At 39.1% G+C, this 15,023-nt stretch overlaps 1 protein-coding gene across 3 annotated transcripts in view; it reads right to left on the reverse strand.

The window, feature by feature from the left end:
* Positions 1-592: 592 nt before the first annotated feature.
* Positions 593-15,023, reverse strand: part of syngap1a (synaptic Ras GTPase activating protein 1a) — a 34,428-nt gene continuing 19,997 nt past the window's right edge. For 2 of the 3 annotated variants that reach the window (XM_069516671.1, XM_069516669.1), the window contains 8 exons: positions 14,466-14,656; positions 13,307-13,511; positions 12,253-12,831; positions 9,841-10,494; positions 9,265-9,420; positions 7,685-7,896; positions 6,236-6,308; positions 593-4,727 (listed from right to left, as the gene is read on the reverse strand). In XM_069516671.1, the coding sequence (XP_069372772.1) occupies positions 4,689-4,727; positions 6,236-6,308; positions 7,685-7,896; positions 9,265-9,420; positions 9,841-10,494; positions 12,253-12,831; positions 13,307-13,511; positions 14,466-14,656 (2,109 nt within the window). In that variant the 3' untranslated portion in view covers positions 593-4,688. The remainder of the gene's footprint in view (positions 4,728-6,235; positions 6,309-7,684; positions 7,897-9,264; positions 9,421-9,840; positions 10,495-12,252; positions 12,832-13,306; positions 13,512-14,465; positions 14,657-15,023) is intronic. The other variant, XM_069516670.1, reaches the window with a different exon arrangement.

Genomic DNA, 15,023 nt, shown 5'->3' on the forward strand with positions numbered 1-15,023 from the left:
TCGCTTGTTCGAGAAGCAAATAAAGATATTTTTAATCTACATTTTTATTGTGTTATCATTAGTCTAGTCAGTGGATTAGTGTTTGATGCCCTTTTTTCAAACTGTTTACAGAGATAAATTAAAAATATATATAAACCTAAATCTTACTGTTTATGTCAGACTGACGTAAATAGCTAATATATCAAATTAAAGCAGGAAAGGAATTTTTTGGCAAAACAGAGCGAAGTGTTAAAAAAAGAGTAGTGGATACTAAAGAAGGTTAACAGTGCTATGTGTGTATGTATTTTTCACAAAATGTTTTAATTATTTTGGGGGATATTTGAGGAATTTTTCATAACAATTTAAATTGGAATTTTCAGCATTTTCAACATCAACATAAAAAATTCTATTGAATGCTTTATGGTAATTGTCCTGTAATTTTGAGTGAAATTTCAGAATATTTATAAATTATTCAAAAATATTCTGCACATTTTTCTAAAAGGTTTCTGCTATTTTTTGTCTTTAGTCCCTTTACACCACAAGATGGTGGTATTGTTCATATTTTAAACTGATCCCACACACTCTTAACATGGATAAATAATAAAAATCTCCATTTAGGGGTTTATTAATTTATTGAAATCACTCAGAAATCACCTTAAAAATGAATACATTCCCTTTGTTCAAACAAAACAAATCATATCAATTAAGTATAGTTACACTAATGATAATCATTACAAGCGCAATCATACCCACAATAACTACCATTGTAAATAAAACTACCAACATTAAACATCCACCATATAACATCAGGGGTCTGGAGGGTATGGCTTATCCATGGGGCATGGCTTATTTCAAAAGAAATGTCAAGTAAATGAAGGTATTACATCCAGTAGGCCTAATTCAAGTCAGAAACCCCACCAACTTAATATTTGTAACACAGTAGATCAATTGTGCAGAATAATAGCTGCCAAGAAAAATACTTTGTTAGATTCCAAAATGCTATACATCCATTTTATAAACATAAATATGTTGATTGTTAATTACCTCTTTTTCAAAATAAACAAAGATATCTCATATCATTTATTAGGTCCTGCTTTAGCTCCCGCAAAAAGGCAGTTCTTCTTCTCCCTTGGGTCAACAAAGGTTCTTACATCCTGTAAAATGTCACGACTCTGTAAACATAAAGCACTTCCTCCATCGTAACTTCAACTTATATTACAGTGGAGTATTTATCACATTTTTCATTTGGAGCAACAAACAAAACTCTTGGTTCCTTTTAGGGTCAGGAACCAACCAAAAGAAAAGCAGATTAGTTACCTTTATAGCACAAAACCCTCATTTCAAGTCCTTTCTGAAATGTGTTTAGCTTTAATGCTCACTCGCTAAAAATTGCGTGTCAATATTTTGTGCATTTGGCATCAAGGGTATTAAAAGATGTCTCTGTGTTCCTCCTAACACCTGAGAGTCTGACAGATTCCTGGAACACGATCAATCTCATCCCATTAATAAAAAGGATTCATATGAATGTTACGGTAACGGCACTTAAATGCAGTAGTAAACAGGACAGAACTTTAGAAATGGCCCTGTGATGGCAAAGGTTTTATATAGAAACTCTTAACAACAAGCAACCAAAATTAAACCTAAAACTTTTGTATCTAGTTATGAAAAAATTAACACTTTTTCTCAGAATTGTCTCTTAAATAAATAAGCTTTGTTGGGGGGGAAGGGGGCAAATGGAATAAAGTATGCTCTCAGGTTGTGGTATGAAGAGTTCAGAGGTAGCACACTGTACCACTGCAGCTAATACAGAGAAGATTCAATAATATATGGGTCTAACATATATATATATATATATATATAACATATATTTTTTATGTCTTTAAAATCATTTTCCTCAGTTTATGGATTGCAGCTTCTTGTAAAATGAAAACAGAAGTGCATTATAACATTTCAAAATACTGTATTGCAATGCAGGATAAAGAAATAAACACATATTTGAAAAGAAGATGACTTAAAACTGCAATCCAGTATTGAAGAAAGCACCACAGCTGTTTTGGTTTTCACTACACTGGCAAAGATATGATAAGAATTTGTCCCTATTAGTTCATCTGAGACAGAAGTGCTGGGAATTCATTCGACCCTCATCCCCTTAACACAGTCACATCAGGGCACTGTAGTTTCTGGATTGCAGCATTAAGAGTTATAATATATAAGAGTCAGTGTTTACCACACGTCCAACATGCCTGAAGGCCTACCCTTGATTTGAATACATTTTACATATAAGAATAGATATACAGTAAGCTATTTTATACATTTGTGGTAACATAAACATATAATTTTGTGTCATTTATATTTATCTTGAAATAAAATGTCTTTTTAAAGGCAAGAGGTTAAGATAAATGATATCAACCATGAAATCTGTAATATAAATGATTCTGACTAACATACGGAGTTAACCAACACACTGCTTATTAATTCATCACCTGACTACAAAAAAATGACATTTAATATACAAAGTTTACAAATTGTTTTGTGTCTGCATTGTTATTTTGGGCCCTGTGACACGGACTGTAAGGCAGTCGAATCCTATGCACATATACTACACATCCCTGCGTAGAAACTCATCATTGTTCTGTTGTTTCGCCGTCTCTCGTCTTTTTGTTTGTCCAATCCTCCCAGAACGTTGTGGTTATATAATGCAAAAGATTGAATGCCACCCGCTTTGGAAAAATAACGGAAGAGTCATCAGGTTGGAATGAATTTTAAAAAAAAAGATGCCTTCCCAGAAGAAAGCCCAGTTTTTTTGTACATTAGAATATCTGACTGCAAACTGACTTACTCGTCTTCATGTTTTAGAAAAAGCTCATGCAGAAGAAATGATGCACATCTATGCTTCAGAGACAAACACAACAGATGAGTAATTCTATACTTACCTATCATATCATTTGTTTCCAGTTTCACGTTGTGTTTACAATCATCAATATTAAAATGGATTTATATCGCAATTTTCAAAGCAATGTTGCAAAGTGCTGTGAAACTAAATCAACGTGAACAGAATCAAAAAGCAGACGTGGAGGGCTGAGAGGTGAAAGGCCTGGATTTATAACTTTGAAGAGGTTGACTTATTACTTTGAAGCTTTGTTAGGGTTCTTTCAGACTGACTGTGGGGGTAGAGGGGTAGGGTTCAGGGATTTATCATGATGATTCGCCACATGCAGACAAACGACTACATGGTTTAGAGAGCTAAAGGCAAGGTGGTTGAGGTTGGGGTTAAGTTTAGGATGGTCCCAGAAAGTGACCCTCACCCTAACCAACACTGTTTCTTAGATTCAACCAGAATCAAACAACCCTGACCCTAACGATTTCCTTTTTTTATCAACTACTCTGCAAATAATTCTCTCAAGTATTTTACTAATTTAATGTAATTTGTATGTCAATGCCAATTAAATATCAGAAAAGATATGCAACGTGAAACAAACAGACGCAGCAAATTCCCACTTACAAGCAGCTGTGACAGGATGTTAATGTCGTAGCTTCTATGTTCCCCTTCGCTATCGAGTCTGCCTAACTTATTTGCATATTGAGAAATTAGTTGACAATGGATAACGAATAGTCGCAGGTAAAGATACAAAGGCATGTAGGTTGGATGATAGTGGGTCACCTGTTCATAGAGGGTCTGGATGAGGCTGAGGGTCAAAGGTCGTCTGCATTGTCCCTTTAAACTCTATATTCAGTTAAATTCCTTTTTACTAAGTAATATTTTTTCATACAGCACTTTGCGTCACTATTTGAAATATTGTACATTCGACTTTGATCATAATTGTGATCATCACTATTATTACAAAGTGAACAAAGCATTTTGATCTCATTTTTTTGTAAAAGATGATTTTTCATTATTAAAAAATGTGTAGCTTTAAGAAATAGTTTAATGAACAGAAATGTAATAGATTGTAGTTGTGATTTTATACTGTCCACCACAGGAAAACAAGATTTAGATTGTTTTTTAAGCAGATATAATATACGTTGATTGTAGGAGTTGTTTGGTGTCTATTCACGTAGGATAGCTGTAATATAAACAATGCAAAAAGATGCAAAAATCATTCATGATAACCACCTCTCTGAGTGCAAATATCTTTGCAGTGAGAATATGTTACTAAAGATTTTATCAGAGTCAAGTAGTTATAATATACAGCAGGTCTCTGCTCAGGCTCTGATTTAACAACAGGCTCGTTCCTCGTCACCATGACGAGATTTTGTGCTTGGAAAAGCCTTTTCTGTATTTCGTCTGCAGCCACTGAGGTGAAAAGCGAATGTGGCATTTGCAACAGGGAAAGAAATCAAAACTCAACCCTCACCCTTGCCACTTCTAGTCTCAACTCCCCCGATCAAATCAATAAATTCAATAGGATCAGTATTGCCGTTATTGTGGCATTGGCTTATATTTCAGTCAACGTGTGCGGGAGATTCACCGCACATGTTGGTCCTCACTCTAAACTGATTGTCAAGTTCTGGTACAGGCAAAGTTTGAATATGTGCAAAGTTTTTCATTTTTAAGAGCGTTGGGAGATGAAGCCTCAAGTCGTCCTGCTGGATCCACTGCAAGGCTTCTTCTTTGTGTTTTTATTTTTATATTTTTGTAGAGGATCTGAATCTGAGTCTTCTCACGCTCAAATGACCATCAAGAACTCTGGTCACTTTGGAATTGGCAGTCAGGATCCTGGGTGGCCACCATAGCCGTGGCTGATAGACTGAGGGGAGAGAAAACAGGTGAAATTACTAGTTGCAGTTAAAACCTCATAAAGGTGCAGGTTTAAAGGAACAGTTTTTTATTTTTGGGTTAAATGCTTATTCACTTTCTACAGAGATTGGATACTAGGGGCAGGAATCGCAGGGTAACTCCCGATATGATACGCAATAAATTGTCCACGATAACGATAATATCACAATACAGCGATAAACACAGGATGACGATATGTTGCTGTATCGATATTTTGTTCCACTATTGGATACCCCTCACGTGTCTGTGGGATAATGGGCCAGCATGTAATTAGCTTAGCACAAAGACTGGAAACAGTAGGAAACGGCTAGCCTGGCTCTGTCTGAAGGTGATGAGGAGAGAGGGGGGGTTGTGATATTTCTTGGCTGGGATCTATTGCCAGGCAACCAGCAGAGACTGCAGGAAGCCAGTGCTCCCGGCTAATTATAGTCCAGCACATGAGCCCCAGCCTCAATATTCTACTACCAGTCTTTGTGCTTAGCAAAGCGATGCTAACCAGCTGCTGTCTGTAGCCTAATCGTCATCTGAGTCCTTGGCCAAGTAAAAAAAAAAAACATATTTCCCAAAACAATTGCTATGGATGTGAAAACTGTTCATTCTCACACATCTGAAGCAAAAGCATTGATAAGCAGTTACATCTTATTTTAAATGAGCTCAAAGCGATGCAGCATTCAATTATCACGTGTGAGCGTGTTTCCTCTGGCCGTGACTTTGAGCCACAGAGGACGGCTCGCAAACTAGACTCTAATTCTGTTTGCAGAGTTTGGATCCGTCCTCATCGCTCACTCGTATTTGTTTGAGAAGTCTGGTGCAAAAACAATTACTCTCTCACAGACCCAGCGGAACGTTTCTATAAACGGTCTGATTTTCCAAGAGGCAATTATGTCTGTTTGCCCTTGATATTGATGGCTGCGAGGAAGGTGACAGCGAATTTCAATGGCAGCAAATGTTTCTCCTGAGTCATTTTGGAGTAAACATGGCACAAGTGAACACTCACACACAGACACACACACAGACACACACACTCACACAGACACACACACAAGCATAGCCTCTTCACCTGCATCACAATCCAGCCCACATAGTGCATTTATAAGGCTGAGCCCTGAGGAATTACTGTGATGCTGCTGGTGACTCACGGACAAGGTTACTCTAATGATGAATGCATCATGTGGTAAAACATAACCTTTAAGTTAAGTGCTGAATACATCTTATTCCTTCACACAAACATAATAACCTCTGTAAGCTCCATCCAGCTCTTGATTGTGCAGTAAAATGGTGAAATCTCAGACGTGACATGAACAGACTTCTTGAAAAGATGGGAAAAGGTGACGTGCATGACAGCTGCAAGCTTCTCCCCCTGCACTGGCTTATGCGAAAGCTCTGGATAATGATGTGAGAGTGTTTTTTTTTTTTTCTTTAGGACAAGACTTGGTTTGGCAAATAGAGATGATAACAGATGTAGACACAGGCACAAACCTGGTCTGTGAGGATTCGAGGCTTAATATCAGGAATGGCACCCCCTCTCAGCTCATCTTCCACAGCCATGAGTCTGACAACAGGGAAAATAGAGACAAACAAACCGGTTGACAAAAATAGAATTATGAAGCCGGCGTTCTTCAAATTTATTGTAGGATTATGTGGCCATATGATGATATTAAGGTCCTGACATGTTTCCGGGCACGTTCATCTATCCTCCTGAAGCTCAAGCTGAGCTGCCTGCAGAACGTTCAGACAGTTCAAATTCAGCTGTCAGCTTGTGGAAACTTACGAGTGTGTGCAGGATAGTGAAGTGTGCACCCATCTGCCATATCTGAATTCAGAGGAAACGTATTTAAGAATAAGTTAACTCTACAGAAGGCTTTCTACCAAATTAGATGTGACCTCCATGATACTCCAGTTGTAAAACTTTAAATCAAGGCTGGCTTAGTTTCTTCTATCTTCATAATGAATTCATATCAAGTGTGGATATCATATTTTCTGTATTTGTCATGATATTTAAATCAGCTACATTTGCACATTTTGGGATATAATCCATTTATTTGCTTGCTTTCTGATGAGATGTTTGTCTGTGTACGATAAAGTGTCCTGTGGAGTCTCTAATATTAGGGTGCTGGAAACAAGACAATGACATGTGACTTAAATCACCAAAATTAAATTGAATAACTTGATGAAATTGAATAACTTGATGAAATTGAATAACTTGATGAAATTGAATAACTTGATGAAATTGAATAACTTATAAATAATATTGATGCAAAATGAAAAATGCCTGATTCATGCTCTTATTTCATGGACTATGTTGAATTTTGTGATTATTATTATTACTATTATTATTAACAAAAAGCATTTGGGTACTAAATTGGCCGTCAACAACCATGGCAACGGCAAAAGCTTTGAAGAGTTCAGGTTGACCATGGTGATATATAAATTGAGAGTTATATCTATTTTCCATTTAACTCTCAGCAAGAAAGCAAATAAAAGTATTACCCCAGACTGTAAAAAATTTTTTCAATCAGATTCAAATGACACCAAGTGCAAGTTGTATTTCAGTGGAAAACGTATGAATTCCTGTCTGAGCTCGGAAACATTTTGTTTTAAGGAAAAGAATTGGAAGAGACAGCCGGTCACCACTTCAAACCTTTACGTTGCATGTTTCCCTCGTAGATGTGTTGAGCCATTTTTATGTTGTTTGTTTTTGTGTCACCGAAAACAACCTGCTACTCTTTCAAGCAACAGCAAATTGTGATATAGTTCCCAGTCACTGCCTGTCCAGGTCACACGAACATGAGGAGCGGTAATAGACTGTAAAGTATCTCTGTGGTCAATGCACGTCACTTAAAGATGTACAGCCGGAAATAATTCAGGCACTTGTGGATTTTAAGTTCGATTCCTTCTATTACCTACTTCAACCTGAACACTAGTCACCTGTTGATGATGCCTTTGATTTGAGAGTCCTTCTCCAGTTGCTGCTGCTTGAGACGGCGCTCACTGTCCTCCAGCCGGTTCTGATACTGCTGCAGGATCTTGCTGGTCGTCTGCTCCTGCGACACAAGCCTCTGCTCGTACTCCTCGAGCTTGCGATGAGACATCTTCAGCCGTTCTTTCAGGGAGTGGATCTCTTCTTCGTACTCTCTGACCTGAATGAGGAAGGAAATATAGAAATCACTTGTTTGTGGCAATTTTCCTGAATGATGAGTTATTTATCTATAAACCACAGATGGCAAAGATCTCTTGTGCAGACAAGGCTGCGTAATACAGGAAAGAGTTTGAGAGTTAATTATAGAAAATGAACAACAGCAGCAACAACTATCTAACTCACATTTGATTCAGTTAAAGCTCTGATATAGAATCGCACTATGGCAGAACCAGTTGAAACAGTGTCACCAGGTGCTGAGGTGTTATTTTTAAATGTGTTCCTGCTAACAGTGGGATTCACATAATATGATGACTGGAATAATAGATCAGATTCACCAGAGAAAGAAGCGTAGTTTAGTCTGTAGTTTGGCATTTTTAATTTTTTATCAAGGAATCTTTCATGATCAACAGCTTCTGAACAATATTTGGTGTGTGTTGGTGAGTTGTTTATTTTTATTATTTAACGACATTGATAGAAGTACCTTCAAATGTTCTCCTACCTCTAACTGGGCAGTTGGTTTGTTTTATTTCTTTTCTTTTTTATGATTTGCTGTCTTTCTTATTGTGAAGCACTGTGCACCTGAAAAGTGCTTTATAAATAAAGTTTATTATCATTACTGTGCGGTTCTTTTAAATTAAAATACCACTTTGTAACAGGGAATATATTAAAAAAACAGTCATATAATACTTCATACTTCATCAGTCATTCATTCTCCAAACAAACTTATGCTACCTAGTGATGCCATTTCTACATGGGGTGATTTAAATGCCTTTATGCAAATTAACTTTATGTACAATAAAATAAACTATACCACTGTTTTAACTAAATATCAAAGTCATGCTTCCAGTAGGTCCGGGTGTCTTTTGTTTCTTAGTCACCTAGTTTTTGACAAGTGAAGTTTATTGTTGATAGTATTTAGTCTACATGGTTCTAGATAGATCAGCTGGCAGAACTGACACTTCATTTATGATTTGTGTCTAAATATATAGGAAATAAACTCAAATCTAAACAAACCATAATATTTCTGTCCAGGAAGATAGAAGTGAATCTTCCATACAATTTATTGATCAATGAAATCCATGATTTCACTTTAAGCAATTGACTCTTGCAGCTTTTTTTAGTTGCCAGTGTACTGTACTAGATTTTTGCACTTGGTACTAGAGTGTGTGCATCACATATTAAGAAAAAATATCTATTCTCAGGAAGCAGATGATGACAATACGCCTTCAAGATAATGTTTCTTTGAATCTGCTTCTTCCTGTAAAGCTCTCACTTTAAATAGTGTGATATTTACAACACACACACATTCACACACTTGAAACTGTTCTATTTTTAGCCACTATCATGGGAAGCAGGTGAGCACACTAACCCGCTCTAATCGTGACTCATCCATGCTCTTGGAGTACTCCTTCAGCTGACCCTCCCGGTCCGGCCGCAGGCTCTCGATGTCAGCAGACAGATGTGGCATGTTGGACACCCAGGCCACAGTCCGCTCGTTGTGGGCCGGGGTGTTCAAGGTCGAACCCTGGAACACGAACACAGATTCTAAACAGAAGCCTGAATCATGTCCTAAAAATAGAAGTGTGTTTGACTGAAGTGGGAGGTTTTCAAATCAAGTTTTAAAGGTTCAGTGTGTAAGATTCAGGTGAAAGGGATCTATTGGCAGAAAGCAAATATAAAATAATCCAGTGTTTTTACAGTAGCCCAGACTGGACAAACCAAACATCTTTTGCGTTTTTATGAAAACTGAAGATTTCCACAGGTTCTCTTCCATGTTTGGAAGGGGAGGGGGATGTGAGGGGCAATCAGCTGCAACATGACACTTCACCACTAGATGTCACTGAATTCTACACACTGAACCTTTAAATCTACTCTGTGATGTGAGCAGAGACAATGAAAACACAGTATTATTGAAGGTTTTTAGAAAGTTTGAGATTCGACTCACCTGTTTATTAACTGGTTTGAGCAGATGCTGCTGTGGAGGCTGCAGCTGTTGAGGCTTCTTGGTGCTTTTCGTCGGAGTGTCAGTTGACTCCTCTGCAGCTGCTGACGGGCCCTGGTTCTCTTTGGCAGCGCTCGTCTGGTACGGAAGCCCAGGAGCTGGACTGTCAGTCACCGACAGCTGTGTGTCCTGTTGTTGCTGCTGTGTCTGCTGCTGCTGCTGCTGCTGATGATGCTGCTGCTGCTGATGATGCTGCTGCTGCTGATGATGCTGCTGCTGCTGATGATGATGCTGCTGCTGCTGCTGATGATGCTGCTGCTGCTGCTGCTGTTGCTGCTGCTGCTGCTGCTGCTGCTGCTGCTGCTGTTGTTGTTGTTGTTGCAGCTGCTGAGATTGGCGTTGTTTCGGGTGGCTGCCACTGAAGTTTGCCTCAGAGGAGTTGAGGAGGAGGTTCCTGCTCTGCGGGCGAACCTTCGGAGGCGTGGCGGTGGCCGGAGTGTTAATGGACCGCTGGGACTTGAGGTGTTGTGGCGGGGCGATGGATGACTGGCGGACAGGATGGACTGTGGTGGGAGGCGTAGCCAGAGAGGCGGGGGTGCCCGTCCCAGTGGGGGTTTGTGATGCGAGTCCCATCAGGTGCTGCTGCTGGAGAGATTCCTGAGAGCAGAGAATTAAACGACACACACACAAAGAAATTAGAAAAGCTTAAACTCATTTACTGAATTCACTTAAATTAGTTTCTTGAGATAGTTTTATAGAGAATTTGAAATGAACAAGCTTTGATGCCCCCCAGTGGCAAAATCCAGTAAGACAAAGAGGCCTACAGCTGTGCACATGACTACTCCTCAAGTCCCCATGTGTTTGACCCATGTAAAAAATTATGTAAAAATTATATAATTTCACCACTTTCTTAAACAGATTCACAAACTTTTCTACAAACAAAAACTAAATGACATCTGTATTAAAACAAGTATAAGTAACAAATATAAATGGATGGACATGCAGATGGTTATGTATCACACCACTAGAGTATACGGCCTTTAAAATTACATTAAGTCAAGAAATAGAAATTGTACAAGCTAATATAAAAAGACACATAAAGAGTATGTTTTTTAATAGAAATACATTAAAAAATAAGCTAAAATTGATAAAATAAGAATAAATGTTACATCACAAACTCAATGAGGTGGTGCAGCTCCAAATTCAATTTTAACAAATGGCTTTTTCTAACATGTTTTGACAGTTTGAGCTCAAGTTTCTGGAGCGTGAAAACCGAATGCTGATGCCTTGGTTGGACTCGGGACTCAGATGAGAGTACAGTCAAGACCTTTTGTGTTTGGTAGTTACACAAGTTTTTGACATTAAATAATGGATGTGACATTAGTCTGATAATTAATTGGAGTAGATTCACCTCAACATAAGAAGAACTGTGAGAAGTTGTAGCATCAATTATTTAATTTAACGTAAAGAAGCACAGAACCTAAAAATGAAAATGTGTAACTGTGCAGGTCTGGATGTATGGATGGAAGATTAATGCATGAAGCACAGTCCTGATCGCACCATCTGTATTAATAAAACAGGACGCTCTTGTGATGTTTGTTCCATTAAGGCCCACGCAGCAGGACAGAAATAGCTGAAGACAACATGACAGTGTCATTAAACACTATAATTTTACACGGACATGCTGTAGTAAACTAATGAATGTGATCGAGTCCACCAGTCACTACATTCAACAAAATACAAAAATCTCCTGGGTTTAATTTATATGATTTAACTGTAAATGCTCAAACTACAGTCTAGCACAGTTTAGATTAGAGTGAAACATCTCTCATCAGCAGATCTACGTCTGATCTGCAGCAGGCTGAGGTTTTAAGTACATATAATATGATGATATTTGTACTGTCCACACTTAAGACACTTCTCTCTGCTCTAGTGACCTTAAACTAGCTTCCAGCTCTGTTGACACAAGCACGCACAGTGTGATAGATGTCAAGCCCCCTACACAGCTCAGCAGAGGAGGTGAGGGAGTCATGTTGAGATGTTAAAGGCGATAAAGTTCTCATTCCAACATTGGGGCTGCTTGTATTTCATTTGAGTGATTGAAAGTAAGGCAACTGCGGAAAAAATAGGGATTCAAACCAGCAGTTCCACTGATGTTTCCAACATATAATAGTAGAATATAAAAGATGTTGGTGCCTCATTGGTCAGTGCAGTCGACCAATTTTACCATGAGAAGTGTGATGTTGCATTAATAAATGAACTTAAATACACAGGTTTAGGGGATTGTAATATTTTGGTTGTCACCCACAGTAGTAATCATCATATTTACGTTTTTTGTGTTTCTTGATGCGAAAACTAAGCTTTTAACAAACCAAAGGTTCTGTAAGAGACAAATATAATTTGAGAGTTTCCTACCTGCACCTGCAGCGACAGCTGGTGCCAGGCGTAGTCATTATTGTGATTCTGTCGGGTGAAATCATCACTGTAGCTGTGTGAGTGGACAATGCTGGGCTGCACCAGACTGCTCTGTGACCGCAGGCCGGACAAGTCCTCGCTGCGGGAGAAAGCACTGTTGCCAAAGGCGGGTGTGTAATCATGGTGACCATTCTCAGGCTCGGGGGCGAGCAGGAGAGGAGGAGGAGGTTGCTGAGACTGAGCTGGAGAGTTCTGGGCGGCCAGATGGAATAGCGGGTTCTGGAAGGATAGAGGGAAGTGCATGGCCGCTGCTGCCTGCTGTTGCTGTTGAGAGATGGATTCTGTGGGCCCCCCGATGTGGCCCATCTGGCTCAGCCTCAAACCAGAGCCCGACGAGCCCGCCGGCATATGCCCTCCCATACGAAGAGGACCGCCCAGGTTCCCAAAGCTGTGGCCAAGCCCGGCAATGGAAGCTTGAGAGGAGGTGAGCATGTCTCCCACCGAGTTCAGGTTGGAAATGCTGTTCATGCGGGAGTCCTGAAGGTCCATCATAGAGACACTTTTATTCACACTGTGGACCTGAGACACAAAAGAAAAATTGTGATTGTAGATTAATGAGATTTAAAAAGGAGTATTTGCAAGAATGAAAAATGTTCCCTCTGTATATTTTATTCTCCAGAGATAAAAGCTGATTATTATTTATCTCCTCTTTTAAATCTTTCTATCTTATATAAAGCACTTTGAATATCTTTGTTGTTTTAAGTTGCTTTACTGGACCTTTAGTGACTAATTTGAATTAGTCACTAAATTCTGTTTTCTAAAATCAGGAGTGTGAAAACTTTGACCTAGAGACAGTTTCTGCTTTTAACCTTTTGGAATTTAAATATATATTGCATGGACGGATGGCCTCCGATCACTACGTAGAGGACTTAAAATTAATGCATTTACTCTGGGGTCTCAAACACACTCACAGAGTTTTCAAAAGAGCTTTAAAAGATTCATAATTATGACACCAGAGTGAAAATAAACAACTCGTGTCCATTTCTCACCATACCTTTGGATCAGGTTCAGTAATATCCGAGCTGCTCGTGCAGTATGCAGGGCTGGATCGAGCCAGCGGTGGACGGGTCACGTAAAAAACTTCCCTCGACGAGCGGAGGTCTCGTTCTGCGTGGCGCCTCATGTTCAGATTGGATGAGAGGGATTCGACGGCGGATACTCCTGTCGTAGGGGACGGCAGCCGAGAGATGTCTATTGAACTGCAGAAGCAACAGAGAGAGACAAAACAAGTGATACCAACTGAATACTATTTTGCATCTAATCATTAAATATTAATTTGTATGGGCCCTGGGGAGGGAAGCAAAAATGTGAGCACACAATGAAGAGTCCCAAGTGGTATATTCTGCATACTGTCCTGTGTTTTAAAGTATTTTGGGATGTTTTGTACCTTAATTAGACCGAGGACACTGGAGAGCTGAGCTGACAGGAAAGGAGAGTAGGAAAGAGGAGGAACATCATGTAACTAATATGAGAAAAAACCTCATCATCATTGGATGCATGGTTTGAGGGTTATGAGCTAAGATTTAATTATTTCTTATCATTATTTAAGCGCGTGGTCTTTCAGTTTGAAAACAGGAATCTTGGGTTCACGTTCACATTTCAAAACCCTGCCCATGATTCTAGATTTTTTGAACCTTCACACATGCCTCTAGGATTTAAAGGTTTGTCAGAACTTCATGTTTCATTATGAATGATGAATGAGGCCTGACTCCATCCTGTCAGTCACTCTGAGCTACAAGGAATCGCAGATGTGTCGTTCTCGGTGTTTACTCCGGCAGACTTAGCTCCCAGCAGACAACTGCTTGGTAGGAGGAACTTCTAATAGCAAACACAAAATAGCTGCGTTGGCATCCTGTGATATTTTCTCTGTTTTCTCTTACTCTCATTTAAAGACTTCTAATTTAAACAGTTAGGCTGTAATTAGAACAACCGTCTCCTGACAGTAGCAGAGTGCTGACGTGAATTAAAACACAGAGGAAACAGGGTTTAGGTAAGAGCGTGTGGGAACAGATGGTGCAGACAGTTATGGATTGATAGAATACTTTATAAAGCCAGAGGAGTATTATGGGTTCTTTAGAAATGCACCAGTTTTTTGTTTCAAGCTTTTGAATTCTCACTCCTTTTGTAATATTGATCAGGAGAAACCACGATACCTGTTTAAGTCACGCATCATCAGGCTTTGGAAATCGGAGGACATGAGGCGATTGAAAGACGGCCGTGAGAAGAGTCGGTCCTTCGGTCGGTCGGGCTGGTGATTTGTTGGCATGTGCAGCTGTGGGTTCCTCAGGGCGACACTGATGTCGTTCAGCAACCGTGGTAGAGGTCCCAGTTTGAGAATAGCGTCCTAAAACACAGATATAGTTGTGAAATCAAGGAAACCAAGATTTCAATGTTCACATCCAGGATCCTCCAAGAGATCACAGTTAGAAAAAATACCAACATAGGTATTTTCTATTGCAGAATTCAAAGTTTAATTGTGAGAAAAGACAGCTTAGTGTCTGATCTGGACTCAGTGTTGACAGATATCCTTATTTCAGGTACTGGAATGTGTATTAGAAAAACTGAAGTTGTATCTGTGTTTTCCTAAAATCATTATTCAGTGTTTGTGTAGAATTATAAAATTTTCTTCCTGGAGGCAAGTGTTCCCGAACTGAACCACGGACCAAGGGCTGCTGTAAATCACTCACTTCATTGTTCTTTAACTACAAATG

The sequence above is a fragment of the Paralichthys olivaceus genome, chromosome 20, assembly GCF_024713975.1.
Source record: "Paralichthys olivaceus isolate ysfri-2021 chromosome 20, ASM2471397v2, whole genome shotgun sequence".
Taxonomy (NCBI): domain Eukaryota; kingdom Metazoa; phylum Chordata; class Actinopteri; order Pleuronectiformes; family Paralichthyidae; genus Paralichthys; species Paralichthys olivaceus.